Below are 18,065 nucleotides of genomic sequence, written 5' to 3'. Positions count from 1 at the left end.
ATCCAGAGCTGGCAGGAAGTCATGCTGACTTAAATTTTGTTGTCTCTGCAAGCTTGCCCTTTATGCACTTCGAATGGGTCCATGTTACACTATTATCTTCTACAGCTTTTAACTTGCACTGAACTAAGGGTTCAAGAGTCTGGTAAGCACCTGGAGTTGACCAATAGACCTTTAGATCACGAGGGGGCAGCATAGAATTAGGTTTTTATTTTGTATCTTGACTGTCACCAAGTGGTCCTCTGTATTTGTGCAGCCATTGGATAAATGGCATTGAAGAACTGCGCTTGGGGAAGGCGGGGTAAGCTACGGAAATCAGAATGGGCACTGTAAACTACTCTAAGAACATTGTGCAAGAAGAGAAATCGAGGAGCTATTCTTCTTGGGAGTAGTAACTATTAAGAAAGAAATTGTCTCCCAGACAGGCTACATTGTACAAGAGGTTATTCTTTTGAGTACACTTCCAAGTAAGCCACAGATGGGCTAATCAATTTCACATTCTGTGTTAACCAGCCTATCTTTAAAAAAAAAAAAAAACTATCTGTAAACGTTGGGATGCTGGTATTCCTCAGGGCAAAAGGGCTTAGAAGGGTAGAAATCATACAGGAAGGGGTGATTCCACAGGAATCTGGCCATACCAACTAGAGTCACCATTTTGCCAACAGAGCATGTCATTTCAGGCCCCCTCCCGATGTGCATTGATGTTCTCTACGTTGCTTGGATGTAACATATGGATGTTACATAGGGTGAAATGAGATGGGGGAAAAAAAAACACTTTCAAAGTGAAACACACACACACACATACACATGCACACACGCACGCACACACAATTCTCAGGCATATTTCAGCAGAAACCCTGTGTTGAAAAACATTCAACTATTTTGGAATGATTTGGGAATTCATTTCTTGTCTTAGTGCCATTATAAGAAAACCACTCCTTTCCTCTTGCCGAGAGCTCATCAGATATATGGCTCTAAATAGAGGGAATTTAATTTGAGGTTATCCAAGGCGACGTACATACATTCCTATTTAATTTCTCTTTAGCACCTGCCCTATCCTTTTAAGGACTTAGGAAAGAAAACTGACATTTTATTCTCTGGAAGAAGGGAGCAGCAATGGCAGTTAGACTTAAATACCGCTTCACAGTGCTTTCCAGCCCTCTTCAAGCTGTTTACAGAGTCAGCCTATGGCCGCCAACAGCCTGGCTCCTCGTTTTACCAACCTCAGAAGGATGGAACGCTGAATCAGCCTTGAGCCTGGTGAGATTCGAACTGCCAAATTGCAGGCAGGTAGCAGGCAGAAGAAGTAGCCTGCAGTACTGCAGTCTAATACTGCGCCACCAAGGGCTCATACAGGATACACCAATTCTCCTCTGCTGGCTGCAAGAAGCCATTGCAAAAGGGGAGAAGTTTTCTGTATTCTCTTGAATACTCCAGTATTGATATATCAGTAATTTACTCCTTGTGGAGCTGTATAGCATCACTTGCAACCATTTGTTTTGTCACCGTTCAAAGTTACAATGGTTGCAGCCTCCCCATGGTCGCGTGATCAAAATCCGGACACTTGGCAACTGACTCATATTTATGACTGTTGCAGTGTCCCGCCCGGGGTCATGTGATCGCCTTTGGGACCTTCTGTCAAGCAAAGTCAATGGAGAAGTCCAATTAAATTAACAACCGGGTTACAACAACTGCAGTGATTCACTTAATAACTGTGGTAACAAAGGTCATAAAACAGGGCAAAACTCACTTAACTGCCTTGCTTAGCAATGGAAATTTTGAGTGGAATTGTGGTTGTAAGTCGAAGACTATCTGTAGTGCATTTAGAGTCTCACTCATTGCTGATAATATCTGCTAAACAAATAATTCCCTCAACACTGTTCAACTATTTACAAAGTGTGCACTACTATTACTATTAATCTTCTCATCACTCCTTATCACCAATCCCCTCCCACTTGTGACTGTATAACTGTAACTTTGTTGCTTGTATCCATACGATTTAATATTGACTGTTTCCTAGTATGATTTGATTGCTTATTGTACCCTATGACTATTATTAAGTGTTGTACCTGATGATTCTTGACTCTTGACAAATGTATCTTTTCTTCTATGTACACTGAGAGCATTTGCACCAAGACAAATTCCTTGTGTGTCCTATCACACTTGGCCAATAAAGAATTCTATTCTATTCTATTCTGTTCTGTTCTGTTCTGTTCTATTCTATTCTGTTCTGTTCTGTTCTGTTCTGTTCTGTTTTCTATTCTATTCTATTCTATTCTATTCTACTCTACTCTACTCTACTCTACTCTAATGTCAAGAATGAGAAATAAAGAAATGTAATCCAGGCTTCTTAAAAAAATCTACAAAGGGTTTTATGCTTTTGCAGAAGGGAACAGAAGAGAGAGAGAGCTTAGAAATGAAAAAGACCTTTGTTGCTTAGTTCAACTTGTTAGAAGATTCTAAATAAGAGATCTAAGCCGCTGAGCTTTATGCAAGTAAAGAAAGTGTCCATGAATTCTGTGTGTGGGAAATCCTCTTACTGTTAAACATTCTAACAAAATGGAGAGTAGGGTGCCCTTTTTTTTACAGATTTATACGGTGCTATGCAAGAGAAAAAATATAAATATTTAAATCCAGGAAAGAATAGGTAGAGAGGTGTGCTTGCTTTAACCCTGTTACAGAAGCATAGCCAGTTTGGCCTAGTTCAGTGAGTTCAAGTCCCGCTTTAGCCACGAAAGCCAGTTGGATGACTTCGGGCCATTCACTGTCTCTCAGCCCACCTCACTACACAGTTTGTTGTGGGGAAAATAGGAGGAGGAAGGAGCTCCTTCACCCTTATCAGAATAATAAAGGTGGGATATAAATAAATAAACTTATGACCGAAATGCCCAAGTATTTCAGGTTATCCAATTTAGAGTATCAGCAGAGAAAGGGAAAGGTCAACAACTTAGAAGTCAATTCCAACTGGATTTGTCTCTCTCTCTCTCAACAATCATTCAGCAACCTTTTACTGGGATGTAACTGAAGAAGTGATAAAGTTCCCTATACATTAAGAATTGGTTTCCAAGTATGTCTTTTCCCATCTTGGACATTTTTTTTTTTGGTTTACTGTCATGTTTTGTTTTGAAAGATTGTGAATATAATGTTAGGGACTGTCTTTTTACTGAGATAGAAGCTGCACTGGGAGTCTTTCTAGCCGGGATGTACTTTTCTAAAAATCACCTGAGTTTCTTGCTTGGAACTAAAAGCTAAACAAAAAACGAAGAAAGCCCATCCTTTGCCACTCTTTAGCTACAGAGAAGGGAGGCGGTGGAAGTCCCCACAGTTTAGATGCCTCCATATGTTGCAACTGTTTTCCACCTACCACTGAATGAATTAAGGAATATAGAAGAAAATGAGAATAAATAGCCTCGGGAAAATCCCAATTAATTTTCTGGCCTCAGGGCTCGCTTACAATTAATTTAGGACTAGTTTGGTCTAGTGATTATGGCCCCAGGCCAGAAAGCGAGTGAGGTGGTGAGTTCTAGCCTTGCCTTAGCCATGAAAGCTGGCTGGGTGAGCTGTGTCTAGTCATTCTCTCTCTCAGCCCAACTTCTCATAGGCCTGTTGTTGTGAGGATAATAAGGGGAGGAAGATGTGTTAAATATGCCCACCATCTGAAGTCATTTGTAAAAATCGTCAGGCAGGACACAAATAAAGTGAAGAGGAGGCATATTGGGAGCTTAAACCCAGCAGTTTAAATCAAATGTGAACCTGTAATTGAGAAGGATTTTTACCTCATCTTTGGGGTAGAAACCAAGAATCCATTTTCCACGGCTTCTTTCAGAACAAGCAATATAGGTAGTTCTTGACTTACAACGGTTCATTTCGTGACCAAAGTTACAATGGCACTGAAAAAAAAGAGACTTATGACTGTTTTTCACACTTACGCCTGCTGCAATATCCCCATGGTCATCTGATCAAAACTCGGGCGCTTCGCGACTGACTCGTATTTATGACGGTTGCAGTGTCCCAAGTTCATATGATCACCTTCTGACAAAGTCAGTGGGGAAGCAGATTCATTTAACAACCAGGTTACTAACTCATCAACTGCAGGGATTCACTTAACAACTCTGGCAAGCTAGGTTGTAAAATGGGGCAAAACTCACCTAACCATAGAAATGCTGGGGTCAGTCGTAGTCATAAGTTGAGCATTACCTGTACAGTTTGGGCAGAAAGCATTTACATTCAGATATAAAAACTGATGCACAAAAACACTCAAAATATGTGGTTGCCTGATCTCCAAATGAAGCAAATATGGAAAATGGTGTCTTGCTTTGGTAATGTTGTGTTAATTAGAAAGACCCATGATGTAACAAAAGGCCCAGTTTAGCCAAAAGATTCAGAGATGCCATAAAGGAAGAAAGGAAAATAAATGGTTTACATTTTTACCGACTCTGCCCTAAGTTAGGAAATCTCAGTGCTGTTGTAAGAAATGCAACAAGAAATACTGTATTATCACAATTGTGATGAGATGGGCAGAAAACTATTAGTATTATATCTATATCTGCATCTATATCTATATATATAAAAGCGAAATACCATTCACACGTCATAAAATCTCTAGAACCATAAAGCCTACTAACTTGAAATTTGGCATGTATGTTCCTCTTGACTTCAAGGTGCTCAACTAAGAAAGGATTTTTCAAAATGACCACCAGAGCATTAGTATTTCATATATTATTAATACGCTCTGATGTTAAGGAGATCTACTCTCTCTCCCCACCTGAAACCTGTTCCAAATGCAAAACACAGAGGAGTTTAAGTTTCACGGCAGCAACCAGCTTTAGTACAGAACAGTTGAGCTAAGCCATGCCCAGGCTCCTTGCTGTCTCCTTTTTGCTCACATAGCAAATACTGTTTCGGTTTCCATGTTTCAGTTTCCAAACAGCCCTCAACTCTCACACACTGACAGAAGACGCTAGGCAGATGAATACCGATGGATGCTGGAAGGCAGAGGCACAATTTTTCCTCTTATTTTCCTCCCAAAAAACTAAGCCCGATCACATAGCTTCATAGCAAAGCACGGGTATAGAGCTAGTAATTCTATAATTATTATTAACTCAAAAGCTCCCCAATTTTTGCAGCTACAAAAGCAGATGGAGAGGTGCACTAGATCAGGAAAAGAGAAGCAGAACGCTTGCTAGCTGAAGCCCAGAGGTAGACGTGAACAGACTAAAGGCAACCCATCTGTGAAAGCAGGGAATATGGGGAGCTTCCTTGAAAGGATATTTTCCTGGAACACTTTAAAATATCCAGCCTCCTTTACCATAAAGCTAGTGAAGGGAGAGGCAACATTCCCAGAAATGGAAACTGAACACGTTTGGCATTCCATGTCACACCCCTCTTACCCAAGTATGTAGTACATGACAAATTAAGAAGAGATTAGGACAAATTAAATCTTGAGAAGGGTTCCTTTGTTTAAAGGGTTGCAAAACACTGGGAAAGGATTTGAAAACTAAAAGAGGATGAAGAGGCCAGGCTGGGTGACCTTGTGAGGAAAAGCTCCAGTTCTCCATCTCCACCCCATTCCTCTGGGTGAGGAAGAGAAGGCAGCTTTCTGTTGTTCTTCGCCATTTGCCAAGATGGGGTTGAGCAGCTGACAGAACCAACACTCCCACTCCAATGACTCACATCGACACTTGTAATTAAGCCACCTGCTTTTATTTCATTCTTTCTAACTTCATAGCACAGACTGCTCCAGCTTGCATGGGAAAAGCATGGCTTCTTTTCCTTTCCTTGTGGGTTTGGGCACTTCCATGCCAGGCTGTTTCACGATTCCTCCCAGCTAGAGGCTGCCCATGGATACTCAGCCAAAGCGAAAGGCCCAACGGCACCTCTTATGGCATCTAGATGGGCCGGGGAGGAGGGGGAAAAAAAGGTTACTCGGTGCTGTAGAAGAACAGTCACCGAACTACAGGAAGAGGTTGCAGGCAAGGACTCTGCCACGACGTGCCTTCAGCTGGCAATACAGCGTGAGAGATGCAACTCTGGTGACCAAGAGATTCTGGCATCTGGATCAGGAAGTGGAAGGCTGCAGCTGCCCTTTGTACACATATTCCAGAGCGGTGGCAATGGTCCGCATGTCCATCTCGATGCTCCGTGCCCAGTTCTCCACATCACCAATTTCCTGCCCAGAGAGAAAAGTCAAGATCAAACCCATGTTCTTTGGCTTCTCAAATCCATGGCATGCAGAGGTGTCAAACTCGATTTCACTGAGGGCTGCATCAGGGTTGTGTTTGATCTTGGGGGTGGGGGCGGATGGGCATGGCCGGGTGGGTGTGGCCAGGGCATGGCCTGCTTGACATCACTTGTGTCAGGGGGCACCTGTGGTGTCCCAGGCGGGGCTGGAGGGGGATCCTCCTGCAGCCCTCTGCCGGAGAAAATGCAGCCTGGGAGGGCTGTGCGCAGCCCTCCCGAGTTCAGTTTGCGCTGGCAGAGGCACCGTGAGCTGATCCTTCGCTATTTCCAGGGTGGTCCCGCGGGCCAGATCTAAGCACCTCATGGGCCGGATCCGGCCTGCAGGCCTTGAGTTTGACACCCCTGTTCTAGAGCATCCTTCTGCTCTGACACTTAAATAACGTTAGGTGAATTCAAGGATAATGTACAGGAAAGAATTTACCATTTTAATAGAAGACCCTTGTTAGCCCTTATCTCTTTTACTAAATACACTACAAGGCTCAAACAGTCTTTCATTTCTTTGTCTACTGGACTATCTATCCATCTATCCACCGTCTCCATCCCTGCCATTTAGGATGAAGAATGTACAGATACAAATTCCACAAATGCACATAAGACCACTTTTGTCCTTCTTACAGACTCGGTATCTTGAGAAGCCTGTGACCAGTAGATGGAGCTCTCCCATCGTGCTCAGGATTAATCACAGCTTGACAAAACAACAAATAACATTTGAGAGATCAAGTTAACATTGTTTTGGTAGTGGGTTGCTGACAATAAGCTTTAAATAAAAGCGTAATGATACCGCCCTTCTCAGATGTGCCAGGTTGCCGATCCATGCCCAGTATGCCACAATAGAACCAGAAGGCACACAAGGGTCAAGGTGCATTTTTAAATGCGCATGTTGCATCATATTTTTGAAGGAGAAATTATAGCATAATTCATATTAAAGAAGTTATAAATGACGGGCTAGAGGGGGAGACCGTCTTGTTGAGGTGCTTGCTGTTCCTTTCCCTTCTGGGATTGCCTCTTCTTTCGTACCTGTGAACTGATGGCTTTGTATATCCTGAACCCATCTGGGATTCCCCCTATACCCACTCACCAAGCCCAGCCCAGCCCAGCCCAGTCCTTTAAGGGTGACCTAGAAGAGGCTGAGCAATATACGAACCACTGCCCTTCATACAGGCACTGTGCTCACCTTCAGAGCTTGATTGAAGTTTTCCACCATGCTGATCCACTGGCCCGTTTGCTTGGCAAACTGAGCGGCTTGGATTTGCAGTGTCTTCACCTCGTGGTCCAGCTTCCTTTGATTCACGTAAGCCTGGGCCACCCTGGGAACGAGAGGCTCAGTCATTCTTTAAGACAACAAGGGAGGAACGGAACTTCCTTTCTCTAAGCCCTCCGTCGCTCTATTTTCTGTTCAAACTTTTCTCCATACTAAGTAGCTTCCCAGCTCAGAACAAGCTAATCCCAGGGGCAGAGGCAGGCGCTGGAAGCTTGTAGCCGGATAAATTCCCAAGGATATAGTAGATTAAGTATCTAAGCAACATCTGGCAATCATTATATACACAAGTAGCATCTGGATCCATTTGTGAATAAGGCAAAGTCAGGTGAAAGATTCAGCATAGAGTGGAGGCTGAGCCACTTTGAGTCGAAGAAACTGCCCAAAGTAGGGCAGATATAGCACTAACACCTAGACTTATATACTGCTTCACAGTGTTTTTCAGCCCTCTCTAAGCGGTTTACAGAGTCAGCATATGGCCCCCGACAATCTGGGTCCTCATTTTACCCAAGGATGGAAGGTTGAGTCAACCTTGAGCCTGGTGAGACTCAAACTGCCAAATTGGGAAGGGAAGGGCAAAATAATTAAGAGGTTGTGGTGAAGAGGAAAAACCAACCAACCTGTAAACAGCCAGGCTGTTTCTAAAACTAGCTGCTGCATTAATGACATGTAGAAATAAAGTCTCAGAATTTCATTCTGAGAATTTCTTTCACTACCACCATTGCGCATTTTTAGGAAGAAAATTTTCCAGATTGAATAAAAAACTCTATTCCAAGAAAATGCGATATCCTTCCTGTATAAGTTATAGCTTCTGATAACGCAAAGTCTCAGACCTTACCCAGCAGAAAGTAAGTTACTTGTTCTGTTATGTCTCTTTTCCTGCTTCACTGAATGATGAACATTCTCAACTGATATGGGTCTCTCTTGCAGGCAGCTGGTTAAGAGATCGAGAAAGCAGAAGGCAGCACTGGGGAAGTCTCAAAAGTGGAGAGATGCTACTGTGTAAGCTTTACTTTGTGGAACCAAACCAGGGACCCACAGGCCGGATGCGTCACGTCCTGGCCCCACCCCTGCTGGGTTTAGTGGAGGGGGAAATAGGTTGTGATACATCACATGACGCTGCCGTGACGACACGAGTTTGACACCCCTGATCTGAGGCTTTCTCTCAATATTTTGTCAGCTGCCTAAGAGGAATGTAAGCTCTACAGAGCCTATAGTTTACTCTAAAATCTTCAATCACTTAAGCTGATGTGAAAGATGTTTCAAAGACCAAACATTTGTGCTGACTGCTACTGTGACTTGCTATACAATGACATTATGTTTAAAATGTGATGTGCTAGGCTAAGACTGGCTTTGCACGGTTGGATGAACGAGGGTCTTAAATGGCTGAAAGTGATTATCTGAGAAAGTTCTCCTATTAATTGTCAGAGGCTGACAATTGTGGAAATTCAGGGTCAAATTGTAACCATTCCAGTTCTCTGGAAAATATTCTCCACTGAATTGAGGCATCTACCCTTTGCAGACCTTTTTAAACTGGCTTGTAATTGCTTTTAAACTCTTATTTTTAATTCAACTGGGGATCTAAAGCACCAAGAGATCTCAATGATCAGAGAAATATAAGGTAATCTGAATGTTCCTCTCTGTTAATAGTTTTTAACAGCCTTTCATGAATCATTATTCTTGCCTGTAATGAACTAGGTCAATTAAAGCTCTTTAACGAACTATGGCCTTCTAATAAAATCCCTTCTTTAATCAACTGAGTATTTATATGGGTGTTTGATGCTTAATCTATTATACCATTTAAGAACAAGCCCTATATTCCAATTATCACCTACTCCATTTTTAATGAACTATGCAACCAATTAAACATTTAATTGAATTGTGCAACAATTGTGTTCTATTCAGTGAATAGATGAATGTTTTATAAATGGTATATTTTCACAAAATATCTTTTAATGTTACACTGATACATTCTCTTTTCCTCACTTGAGATAATTGAGTTAATTATCAAACATTCATATATGACAGAAAATATACAATACAGCTAGGGAAGAAAATAGCAATATTCTGATATTGGTAGCAATCTGACTGAAATAGACTGATACTTTTGATAACGGGCTAATGAGATATTTTCATCATAGACATTTCAACATACATGTTTTTAGTTAAGAAATGTTGATATATAAAGTCAGTGTTGTTTGTTTATAAAAGATTCTTCTATGTGGGATGAAAATCACATATGTAAGCTACAGCAGAAAATCCATCTACTGTCAATAATAATAAGTTAAATAGTTAAATAATTCTACTGTATTTGATAACAATACTTTTGAGAACAGAAGGAACAACTTGTAGATAAGGGAGACAGGTGTGACAAAAATAGAATATTCTGGAAAATGATTTATATGATTTGTTTTTGACATACCTGCTTGGATGTAATACTTTTGATAGACTCCTTCACCTAAGCTACCTTACTGATCAACAAGGAAATTAGACGTCATATTTGCAGATACCTTTCTTCATTTGCAACCCCTTAAAATCACAGCAAAAAGATTAAAATATCCCAAGCCCTCAACTCTACAAGAGATGAGGATTTAGTTATCTCTTCACATTTTTTTTCTTGCAGAAACCTTGGGGGATCTTGGATATTTACCTGGAAAGGAATCTTTCCACTCATATCTTCCATTCAAATCTACAAGTTAAAGCTATAGAAAAAGGCTCTGAAGATTACCAGGCTCCTTGGAAGAAAAAAAAATCTTTTCAGATGGATTTGAAATGAAATGGATTTTAACACTCAGCTGCAGGGGGAAGAGCAAGTATCTGTTTGAGACCTCTTTTCATTTTGCTTTGCATTGCATCTGGTACCAATTTAAATCTTTGCTCCACTGACTTTTGTCCACTGAAGTCAGTGGCCCACTTAAGTGGAAATGGTTTGGAAAACACAAAATACGTATTGAAATAATTTGAGGGACTGATACAAGACAATATTTGTAGTTCAGGGTTGAACTGTGGGGTCCTTGGTACTCTCTGACCTTGGTTGTTTTCTCACAAGATGTTTCATTAACCAACTAAATAACTTCATCAGTGTGAGTAGAGAGTGGGGTTTGCTCTCTGTTTATATACTAGTAGCTTCCACTGTCAATGTTGGTGGGAGTGCTCTCGATGATTCCTTGATGAGGCTGTTGTTTGCTGTTAGCTTGTTTGTCTGAGTTGTTATAACTTGTGGAATCATATCTTAATTGGTTGATTTTCTAATGAAAAATATTCATCTAATAATTTTATATACTAATCCATGTTTTGTACATGTGCCCCCCCTGCCCTTATGTCTGAGGCAACTGCCTTATTGCATTTCCATCCCATCTCACCCTCTTTAAAGGCCCTGAAAGCATTTCAGGAGGGATTATTTGTTTTAAAAAGTCATGCCTGAAATTCATTAAAAATTATTTTTGTGGCTATAGAAATTAAAACACGATAGTGCTCTGGCTTGTTTAAGTGGAAGAAAAATGTTGCCTGCATAAAAAGGAAATAAAAAAAGTTGTCTTGATTTTTATAGACACAAGCATACACAAAGAATAGCTTATAACTGCCTCCACGAGGAAATGGATTATGAATATAACATTAATCTTAGGGGGATGCTTTTAAAGCTAAGATAATGTCATTTGAGCTTTTTAGGAATGGGAGGAAATTACTTTCTCATGACTGTGCAACACTGAGTACCAGATAGACGAATAGTTCTTTAAATATACTGGAACAATTAATGACTTGGACTAACTTGATTTTGTAAAATAAACAGGAGAGATAAACCAGAGATATTTTAAGACTGAGAATGGTAAAGTTTTAGTGCATTCTTCTTCCGCAAAATAATGCAAAACAAAACAGTAACAATTCTGTTGCGATGTCATCAACTTTTGATAAATTAATGTAGATATGTAGTTTTCTTGGTATGAAAAGAAGTCTATTATTCATCAGTAATAATGAAAACAACTGTTGATGAGCAGGGCATATCTAGAACTAGTGGTCAGGATGAGTAAAAGGCGGAGACTTATTGGTAGTTTGTGACTTGATTCCAAGAGGATGGAAATGAATTGGATAGCATCAGTAAATTGGGCCAAGAAGACTCTGAACCTTTATATGTAATATATATTACTGTTCACTGTAAACAGTGGAAAAGGAACCTTGGGCTTGCCAGGATATCCACCATACCTCAAGTGAATCCCCTCTTAGAACGGACCTTGGGGAAGATACGAAAGAGACCTGAAACAGGGACTTGGACAAGAAGTTACATAGTCCAAACACTGAAGCAAGCATAAGAAAGAATCTCAAAATAATCCTGCTTTGATTTTGTTTCCTATTAAGATGGATTAGAAAGAAACCTAGAGAGGCTTTCAAGATTTTGAATACTGAATGGATGGGAAAGAGGAATATGAACTAGAATGCATTCTGGGCTATCCCAAACCAGAGAAGTCACAGGAGAAGGAGAGAAATGACCACATCACACACGTTGCACAACAGTTCCATCTGATATGCCTGTACAAGTTCTGTCCTTGTGACCTGCTGTCGCTATTAATAGCCAGAGCATGAAGGAGACTCCTTGCTGATTCTCAGGGTAAAAGCTCTTCCGTACTATTTGCAATGGAATGGGAGGAGTGGGGGGAATTTTACAACTGACTCTGTTGCGTGGTTCACTGAACTTGGTAAGATGCCAGGCCAATCTTCAGATGAGGGAAGGAAGGATTCTTATCTCCTGCCCATAACAACCTGTCTAGCTCATCTTCCTACAAGGGAGGGGAGGATTGTTCTGATAGGGGAGGTGGAGTAAAGGAATTCAGAGCTGATCTTGCAGAAGAAGGTATGAAGAGCCAGTTATGCTGGGACTTGGACACGCAATACACAGTTCATCAACTGAAGCACAGGTGAGAAAGAAAGTCAAAATAACCCCGCCTTGATTTTGTCTGACATAAAGCGGGATAGAGAGAAACTTTTCAAGATTCTGTTATTGCAGTCCACAATAATAAAACAACGTTCTTAGAATCCCTGCTGCTTCTGTTTCTTGACCTGGCCTGTCTGGAAGGGCTGATACCTCTCTCCCTACTGACTTTAGTTACTATTATAGTAAAATGAAAAATATGAAGCCATTGGAGAAGTCTATGCAGCTTGATCACAGGGCAGACAAAGACAGCCTGCTTTCTACTCCATGTTTAAAAGTACTAATGAGGAAGAGAAACGTGGGAAAATACACAGGCTACAGCTACTTTTATGTTCCATTATCAGGATCTCATTTGTTGGGTGGTAAAAAGTTATAACAACAAAAATAGTCATTGCGAACGGAGTTAGATGCAGCATTTCTGGGGCAAAACCTACACAAGGCTTACTTAATCATTTTCTCTATTGTCCCAAGGAATTTCTAGGGATCTGCGGTCTACTGAAAGCCTCTAGGGAAATGTAGCCTGAAGAATAAAATTGTAATTCCCATTCTCATCCATTAACCACAAAACTAAATGGCGCCAGCAACTGTGGGAGCTAGTCAAGGACAGGAGTTGTGCTATAAAATGTTGCAGCTTCTGCTTCCCAACGTAAATAAACATTTTAGGCTAGAGGGTGGTCTAGTTTCAGTCCTCTCTTCTTTCAAAATAACTGTTGCACAAAAGGGTGAAGAGTGTAAAACAGGCCACAAAGTGTTAACAGGAAATCACATCCTTCCAATTAGTATTTCAGACCTTGCAGAAACATACAACTTTTACTTTACATCAGGGGTGCCTAACCTTGGCAACATTAAGGCTTGTGGATGGAATTGGTTGGCTGGGGAATTCTAGGAGTTGAAGTCCACAGGTCTTAAAAATTGCCAAGGTTTTGGACAACCCAGCCTTAGATGTTCTTATGTCACAGAAATATTATTTCTCCAAGATTTTGCCATCATACTGAGGCTAAAAACCTAAGTATTTATAACATGATTACTTAAAATCTATTGGAGGGGATGAACAGTTATAAGTTGCATTGATTTATGTCTGAAATGGAGTATTTTGGTATGGTTTTTTTTCCCCCAGAAGAGATCAAGAAAAGCAATATTTACACGATACTTAGAATTATAGAAATCAGTGTTTTAAATTGTTATGTTGTGGTTTATTTATTTAATCAATTTATATGTGCAAGTCTGGGCAGCTCACAACACATTTAAAACCAAGGAAAAGAATGATATCAATTGAAACATAATGTGCTACGGCTAAAGCAATAAATCCAGTCCACATGTCTAAGACAACCGTGATGAAGTTCCTAGAGCCGACTATCAAAGAGACAGTAATAGAAAAGGACACCCATATAAAAGAAAGGTCGTTTCCCATCTGCATTCTTCTGCATTGCCACGCGAATTCTATGAAGCTATTTTTGTTAACATGCAACAAATGGCGAGAATCATATTAAGTATTTATTTATACAGGGCTGTGAAGTTGAGCTTTAAACTTCACAGCCCTGCATAAATAAATACTTAATACTTAATTACACTATCCAGGCATTGTCAGGAAAGTCCTGTATTATTCTTGGAATTGGTGAGATAAAGCTAAGTGGCTTGTCATATGCATATGCTATGTTTATAATCAAGGCAGGAAGATTGAATTGCTCTATCCAGAGATTACATCCTTCACATTACTGGCTCTTGACTATTCCCTTATAAGGGAACAATTCAGGGACTTATAGATGTAAAAAAAGAGTGGTCCTTTTCTGCAACCCCAATCTTCTGTAATTTGATTCTCCCCCTGCCCCAGAAATACAAATGAGTTATTAATTAATTTTTCAGTAAGTCTGCCCAAGACACTTTCAATTTCCCTTGGTTAAGAACTTCGCTCCATGAATGCAAAGTGTTTGTTGAAATGAAGAACTAATTTGCCTCCATAAAGTGCTTTCCAGCCTCAACAAACCTATGCAGTAGCTAGAAGTGGCCTCTACTGATTGCAGCTTCCTAAAGAGAAGCAACCTTGAATGAAGTAACCATTTGCTGTTAGAAGTGAGAAGGTATCACTTCCTGAAGCAGCTTCAAAGGGCTGGTTCACTCAAGTACTTGTCAAAGCAAAGCATCTCTTTGAAAATTTGCATAGAAACCTTATTTTTTGGCAATACAAATTTCAAATAGGAGGCATGAGCCAGATGGCAAAATATTCAAATTCCCATTTGAGGAAGGACACCGTAGATGGATATATTAGAATATCAGTTTGATCTTAAATCATGTCCTGGATACCAATATCCACGCCATGTAATTTCATGGCTATTCCATATAGTTTCAATCACTCCCCACTTCTCAATACTACTCACCCCACATTTAGATGATCAACGAGGGCTTCTGTTAAACAAGTTGCTGCAGCAATAGCTTCTCGCCGCCGCCGTTCTAGAAAGAAAAGCAAATGTCTCTTCTATGATATCATTAAAGTCAACATGTCCGTGAAATGACTCTACATCACATTCTTGGCAGTTTTCATGTTCTGTCCTTTCTCTCACTGTACATTCAATTATCTGTTTGGAATATTAAGGTTCCTTGCTTAGTAGAGCATTGATTTTGTATAATATCCATCTCAATAATTTAAGATAGGCCTCAACCTCCTAGCTGCCTGACCACGGCAGGAAATGCCTCAGAAAGGGTTTTTTTTAATGCCATGTCCTCATGATATTGCTCATTTCTTTCCTCAGCTCACACCTGAAACAATTCAAGGCCAATTTTAGTTGATCTAGTCATAAACAAGTAGATTCTCACACAAATTGAATCAGCCATATTATTGCTTCTGCAATCAGGGGTTGGGATGAGCCCTACTGTTTACCATTTCAGAATGCTACAAGCATCTGTTCTGATCACACAGGCTTCCTATAAACATAAATTTGAAAGAGAGCATCCTGTTTTTTTAAGTTTTTTCAGTCTTTGTTGAGAAGACTATAAATCCATGATGGTGAACCTATGGCACGCATGCCGGAAGTGGCACACAGAGCCACTTCTGCTGGCACATGAGAGGTTGCCCGGAAGAGCCCTACTGTGTATGCATGTGCGCCCCGCCAGTCAGCTGATTGTTGGGTATCTGCCGCGCATGCGCGGGAGGAGACACACTCATGCAAAGGTGTGCAGTGCAGGGAGGTTGCGCATGCATGCGCAGGGGGTGGGGGAGTCACACGCATATTGCATCATGGGTGCAGGCATGCAACGTGGAAAAGGTTAGCTATCACTGCTATAAATAGTCCCCGACATTATTTAGTGACCATTTGAAGTTGCAACAGAACTGAAAAAAGTGACATGATCATTTCTCTCACAACTTTTGTAATCGCCACAGTCAAATGATCATGTTTGACAACCGGTATGTATTTATGTTGGCTGTGGGACCCAGGTCATGTGATCCCCTTTTGCAACCTTCTGACAAGCGAAGTCAACGGGGAAGCCAGATTCACTTAACAACTGTGTTACTAACAACTGCAGTGATTCATTTAACAGCTGTGGCAAGAAAGGTGATAATATGGAGCAAAACTCACTGAACAATTGTCTTGCTTAGCAACAAAAATTTGGGCTCAATTGTGGTCCTACGTTGAGGACTGTAGATGGAAGGTTGCTTTAAACTGGGAAAGAACCGACTGTTTTATTTTTATCCCGCCTTTACTTTTATTACAAATAATTCAAGGTGGTGAACATTCCTAATTTGCTTCCTCTTCCTGTTTTCTCCACAACAACGAGGGTGTGAGGCAAGATGGTCTGAGAAAGAGTGACAGGCCTAAAGTCACCCAGCCGGCTTCCATGCCTAAGTGGGGACTAGAACTCACAGCTTCCTGGTTTCTAGCCTGAGGCCTTAAAACCACCAGACCAAATTTACCAGATCTTACCAAACTTTTACCAACTGAGTACTGATGGTTCTGCCACCACTGCATTTACCCCACTTCTGCACACAAGGAGGGGCTAATGCGTTTGGACTCAATTGTGGTCATAAGTCGAGGACTACCTGTTCAATATGTATGCCGCCCTTCTCACTCTCCAGAGCGACCCTCGCCAGGCTGTATCAGGCTAGCCTGTAGTTCACACCACACAAAACTATCCATCCTTTGGGGAGCGAGGCGAGGTTCTCCCAGGCGGGAGGTTCCAATGTGGTTTGAAGGCTTGTGTCGTGAGAATTACTGCCGCAGCCACGCTCCAATTGCACCTTCCGAAAAGCCCGGCTTTTTTATTATTATTACGCGCCGAGCCACGAAAGCCACGGGGTCCCTCGCCTCGACTCCTTAGTCCCGAATCCGGCCCTCCTCTCCCCAACCACCTTTCGCTCCGAGAAGAGTTGAAAGGCGACGCCGCGGCGTTTTGCTGGGGAGGGGTGGGGTTGGCTGGGCACGGGGAGCCAAGGCTTTTTTCCCCCACCCAGGCTCCCCCGGCCGCTCACCTTGCAGCTCCTTCCGCTCGCTCTGCTTGGCCTGGTGCTCCCGCAGCAAGCGGGAGAGCATGGCCGTCCGGGGAGAGCACTGAAGCGCCCGGATTCCCCCTCGGCCTTCCTCCTCGTCAGATGACTCCGGCGCTCACGTGTGAGCTGCTGGGCGGTGCTGGGAAAGCGCGGTGCCGCGGGTGTCTTGCTCCGCTGTCTCTCCCTGACCGATGGCTGCCTGCTAGGACGGAGGCGGTTCATCGGTGGCATGCTGTATCGGTGGCACGTCAGCCAGTCACGCCAGTGTTAGCAGCAAAGAATTTCCCCGCCTCTTAGAAGTGATTCTCGTCGACTCTGACACTGCCAGATCCTCTCTCTCTTTCTTCTTTCCCTTCCCTTCCTATTGTCGCTTTCGTTCTTGCTTTCTTTCTTCCTTTCCTTTCTTCCTACCCCCCTCCCCCATTCCCCTCTCTCCCTCCTTTCCCTCCCTCCCTCTCTTCCTACTTCCTACTTCCTCATCCAATGTAATGGCAAGAGTCAAGAGAATAGTCTTCAGTTTTGGCATTCATCTGCTTAGGCGACAAAAGTATATCGGAGGCTGGGTGCATGTGCATGTGTTGTTTTGTTTTATTTTGTGTTTTGTATTGTTTTGTTTGAGGGGGGCAGGGGAGTTTCAGTTAGAGGTTGACTATTGACTGGACTAGTCCCTGTAGTTTTCTTGGCAAGCTTTTCCGAGGTGGTTTGCCCTTGCTTGCTTTCCAGAACGGGGGAGAGAGTGATTGGCTCAAGGCTGCCCAGTTGGTTTTATGCCTAAAGCAAGACTAGAACTCCCAAGTCTCCCAGTTTCTAGCGTGGTGACTTAATCAGTGCACTAAACTCGGTAATTTAAGGGTTTAGCCTGGGATATTTTTTATCTCAAGGAAACTCCCCCCCCCCCCATTTATTTATTTATTTATATATGGGGGAATTTGCTCGCAACAACTATAGATAGTTTTTGACCTACAACAGTTTGTTTAGTGGCCATTCAAAGTTGCAACGTCACTGAAAAAAGAGACTTATGACTGTTTTTCACACTTATGACTGTTGCAGCGTCCCCATGATCACTTGATTTACCTTCAGATAGCAATAGCACTTAGACTTACAGTAGTGGCCAAAATTATGGAAAACTTTTGGGAAAAGCATTTTTGATGGCTAATAACACCACT

The 18,065-nt window shown here is 41.8% G+C and overlaps 1 protein-coding gene across 1 annotated transcript; it reads right to left on the bottom strand.

The window, feature by feature from the left end:
• Positions 1-5,684: 5,684 nt before the first annotated feature.
• Positions 5,685-17,325, bottom strand: BLOC1S1 (biogenesis of lysosomal organelles complex 1 subunit 1). Its single transcript, XM_026680824.2, has 4 exons — positions 16,882-17,325; positions 14,795-14,867; positions 7,412-7,544; positions 5,685-6,166 (listed from the first exon to the last, which is right to left on the bottom strand). Exons 1-4 carry the CDS (start codon positions 16,940-16,942, stop codon positions 6,056-6,058), a joined length of 378 nt encoding a protein of 125 aa, XP_026536609.1. The 5' UTR covers positions 16,943-17,325; the 3' UTR covers positions 5,685-6,055.
• Positions 17,326-18,065: the final 740 nt, after the last annotated feature.

Source organism: Notechis scutatus, chromosome 2, assembly GCF_049901735.1.
Source record: "Notechis scutatus isolate UNSWTSFEM ecotype Mainland chromosome 2, rNotScu1.2, whole genome shotgun sequence".
Taxonomy (NCBI): Eukaryota; Metazoa; Chordata; class Lepidosauria; order Squamata; family Elapidae; genus Notechis; species Notechis scutatus.
This window is presented reverse-complemented; position numbering and strand designations above follow the sequence as displayed.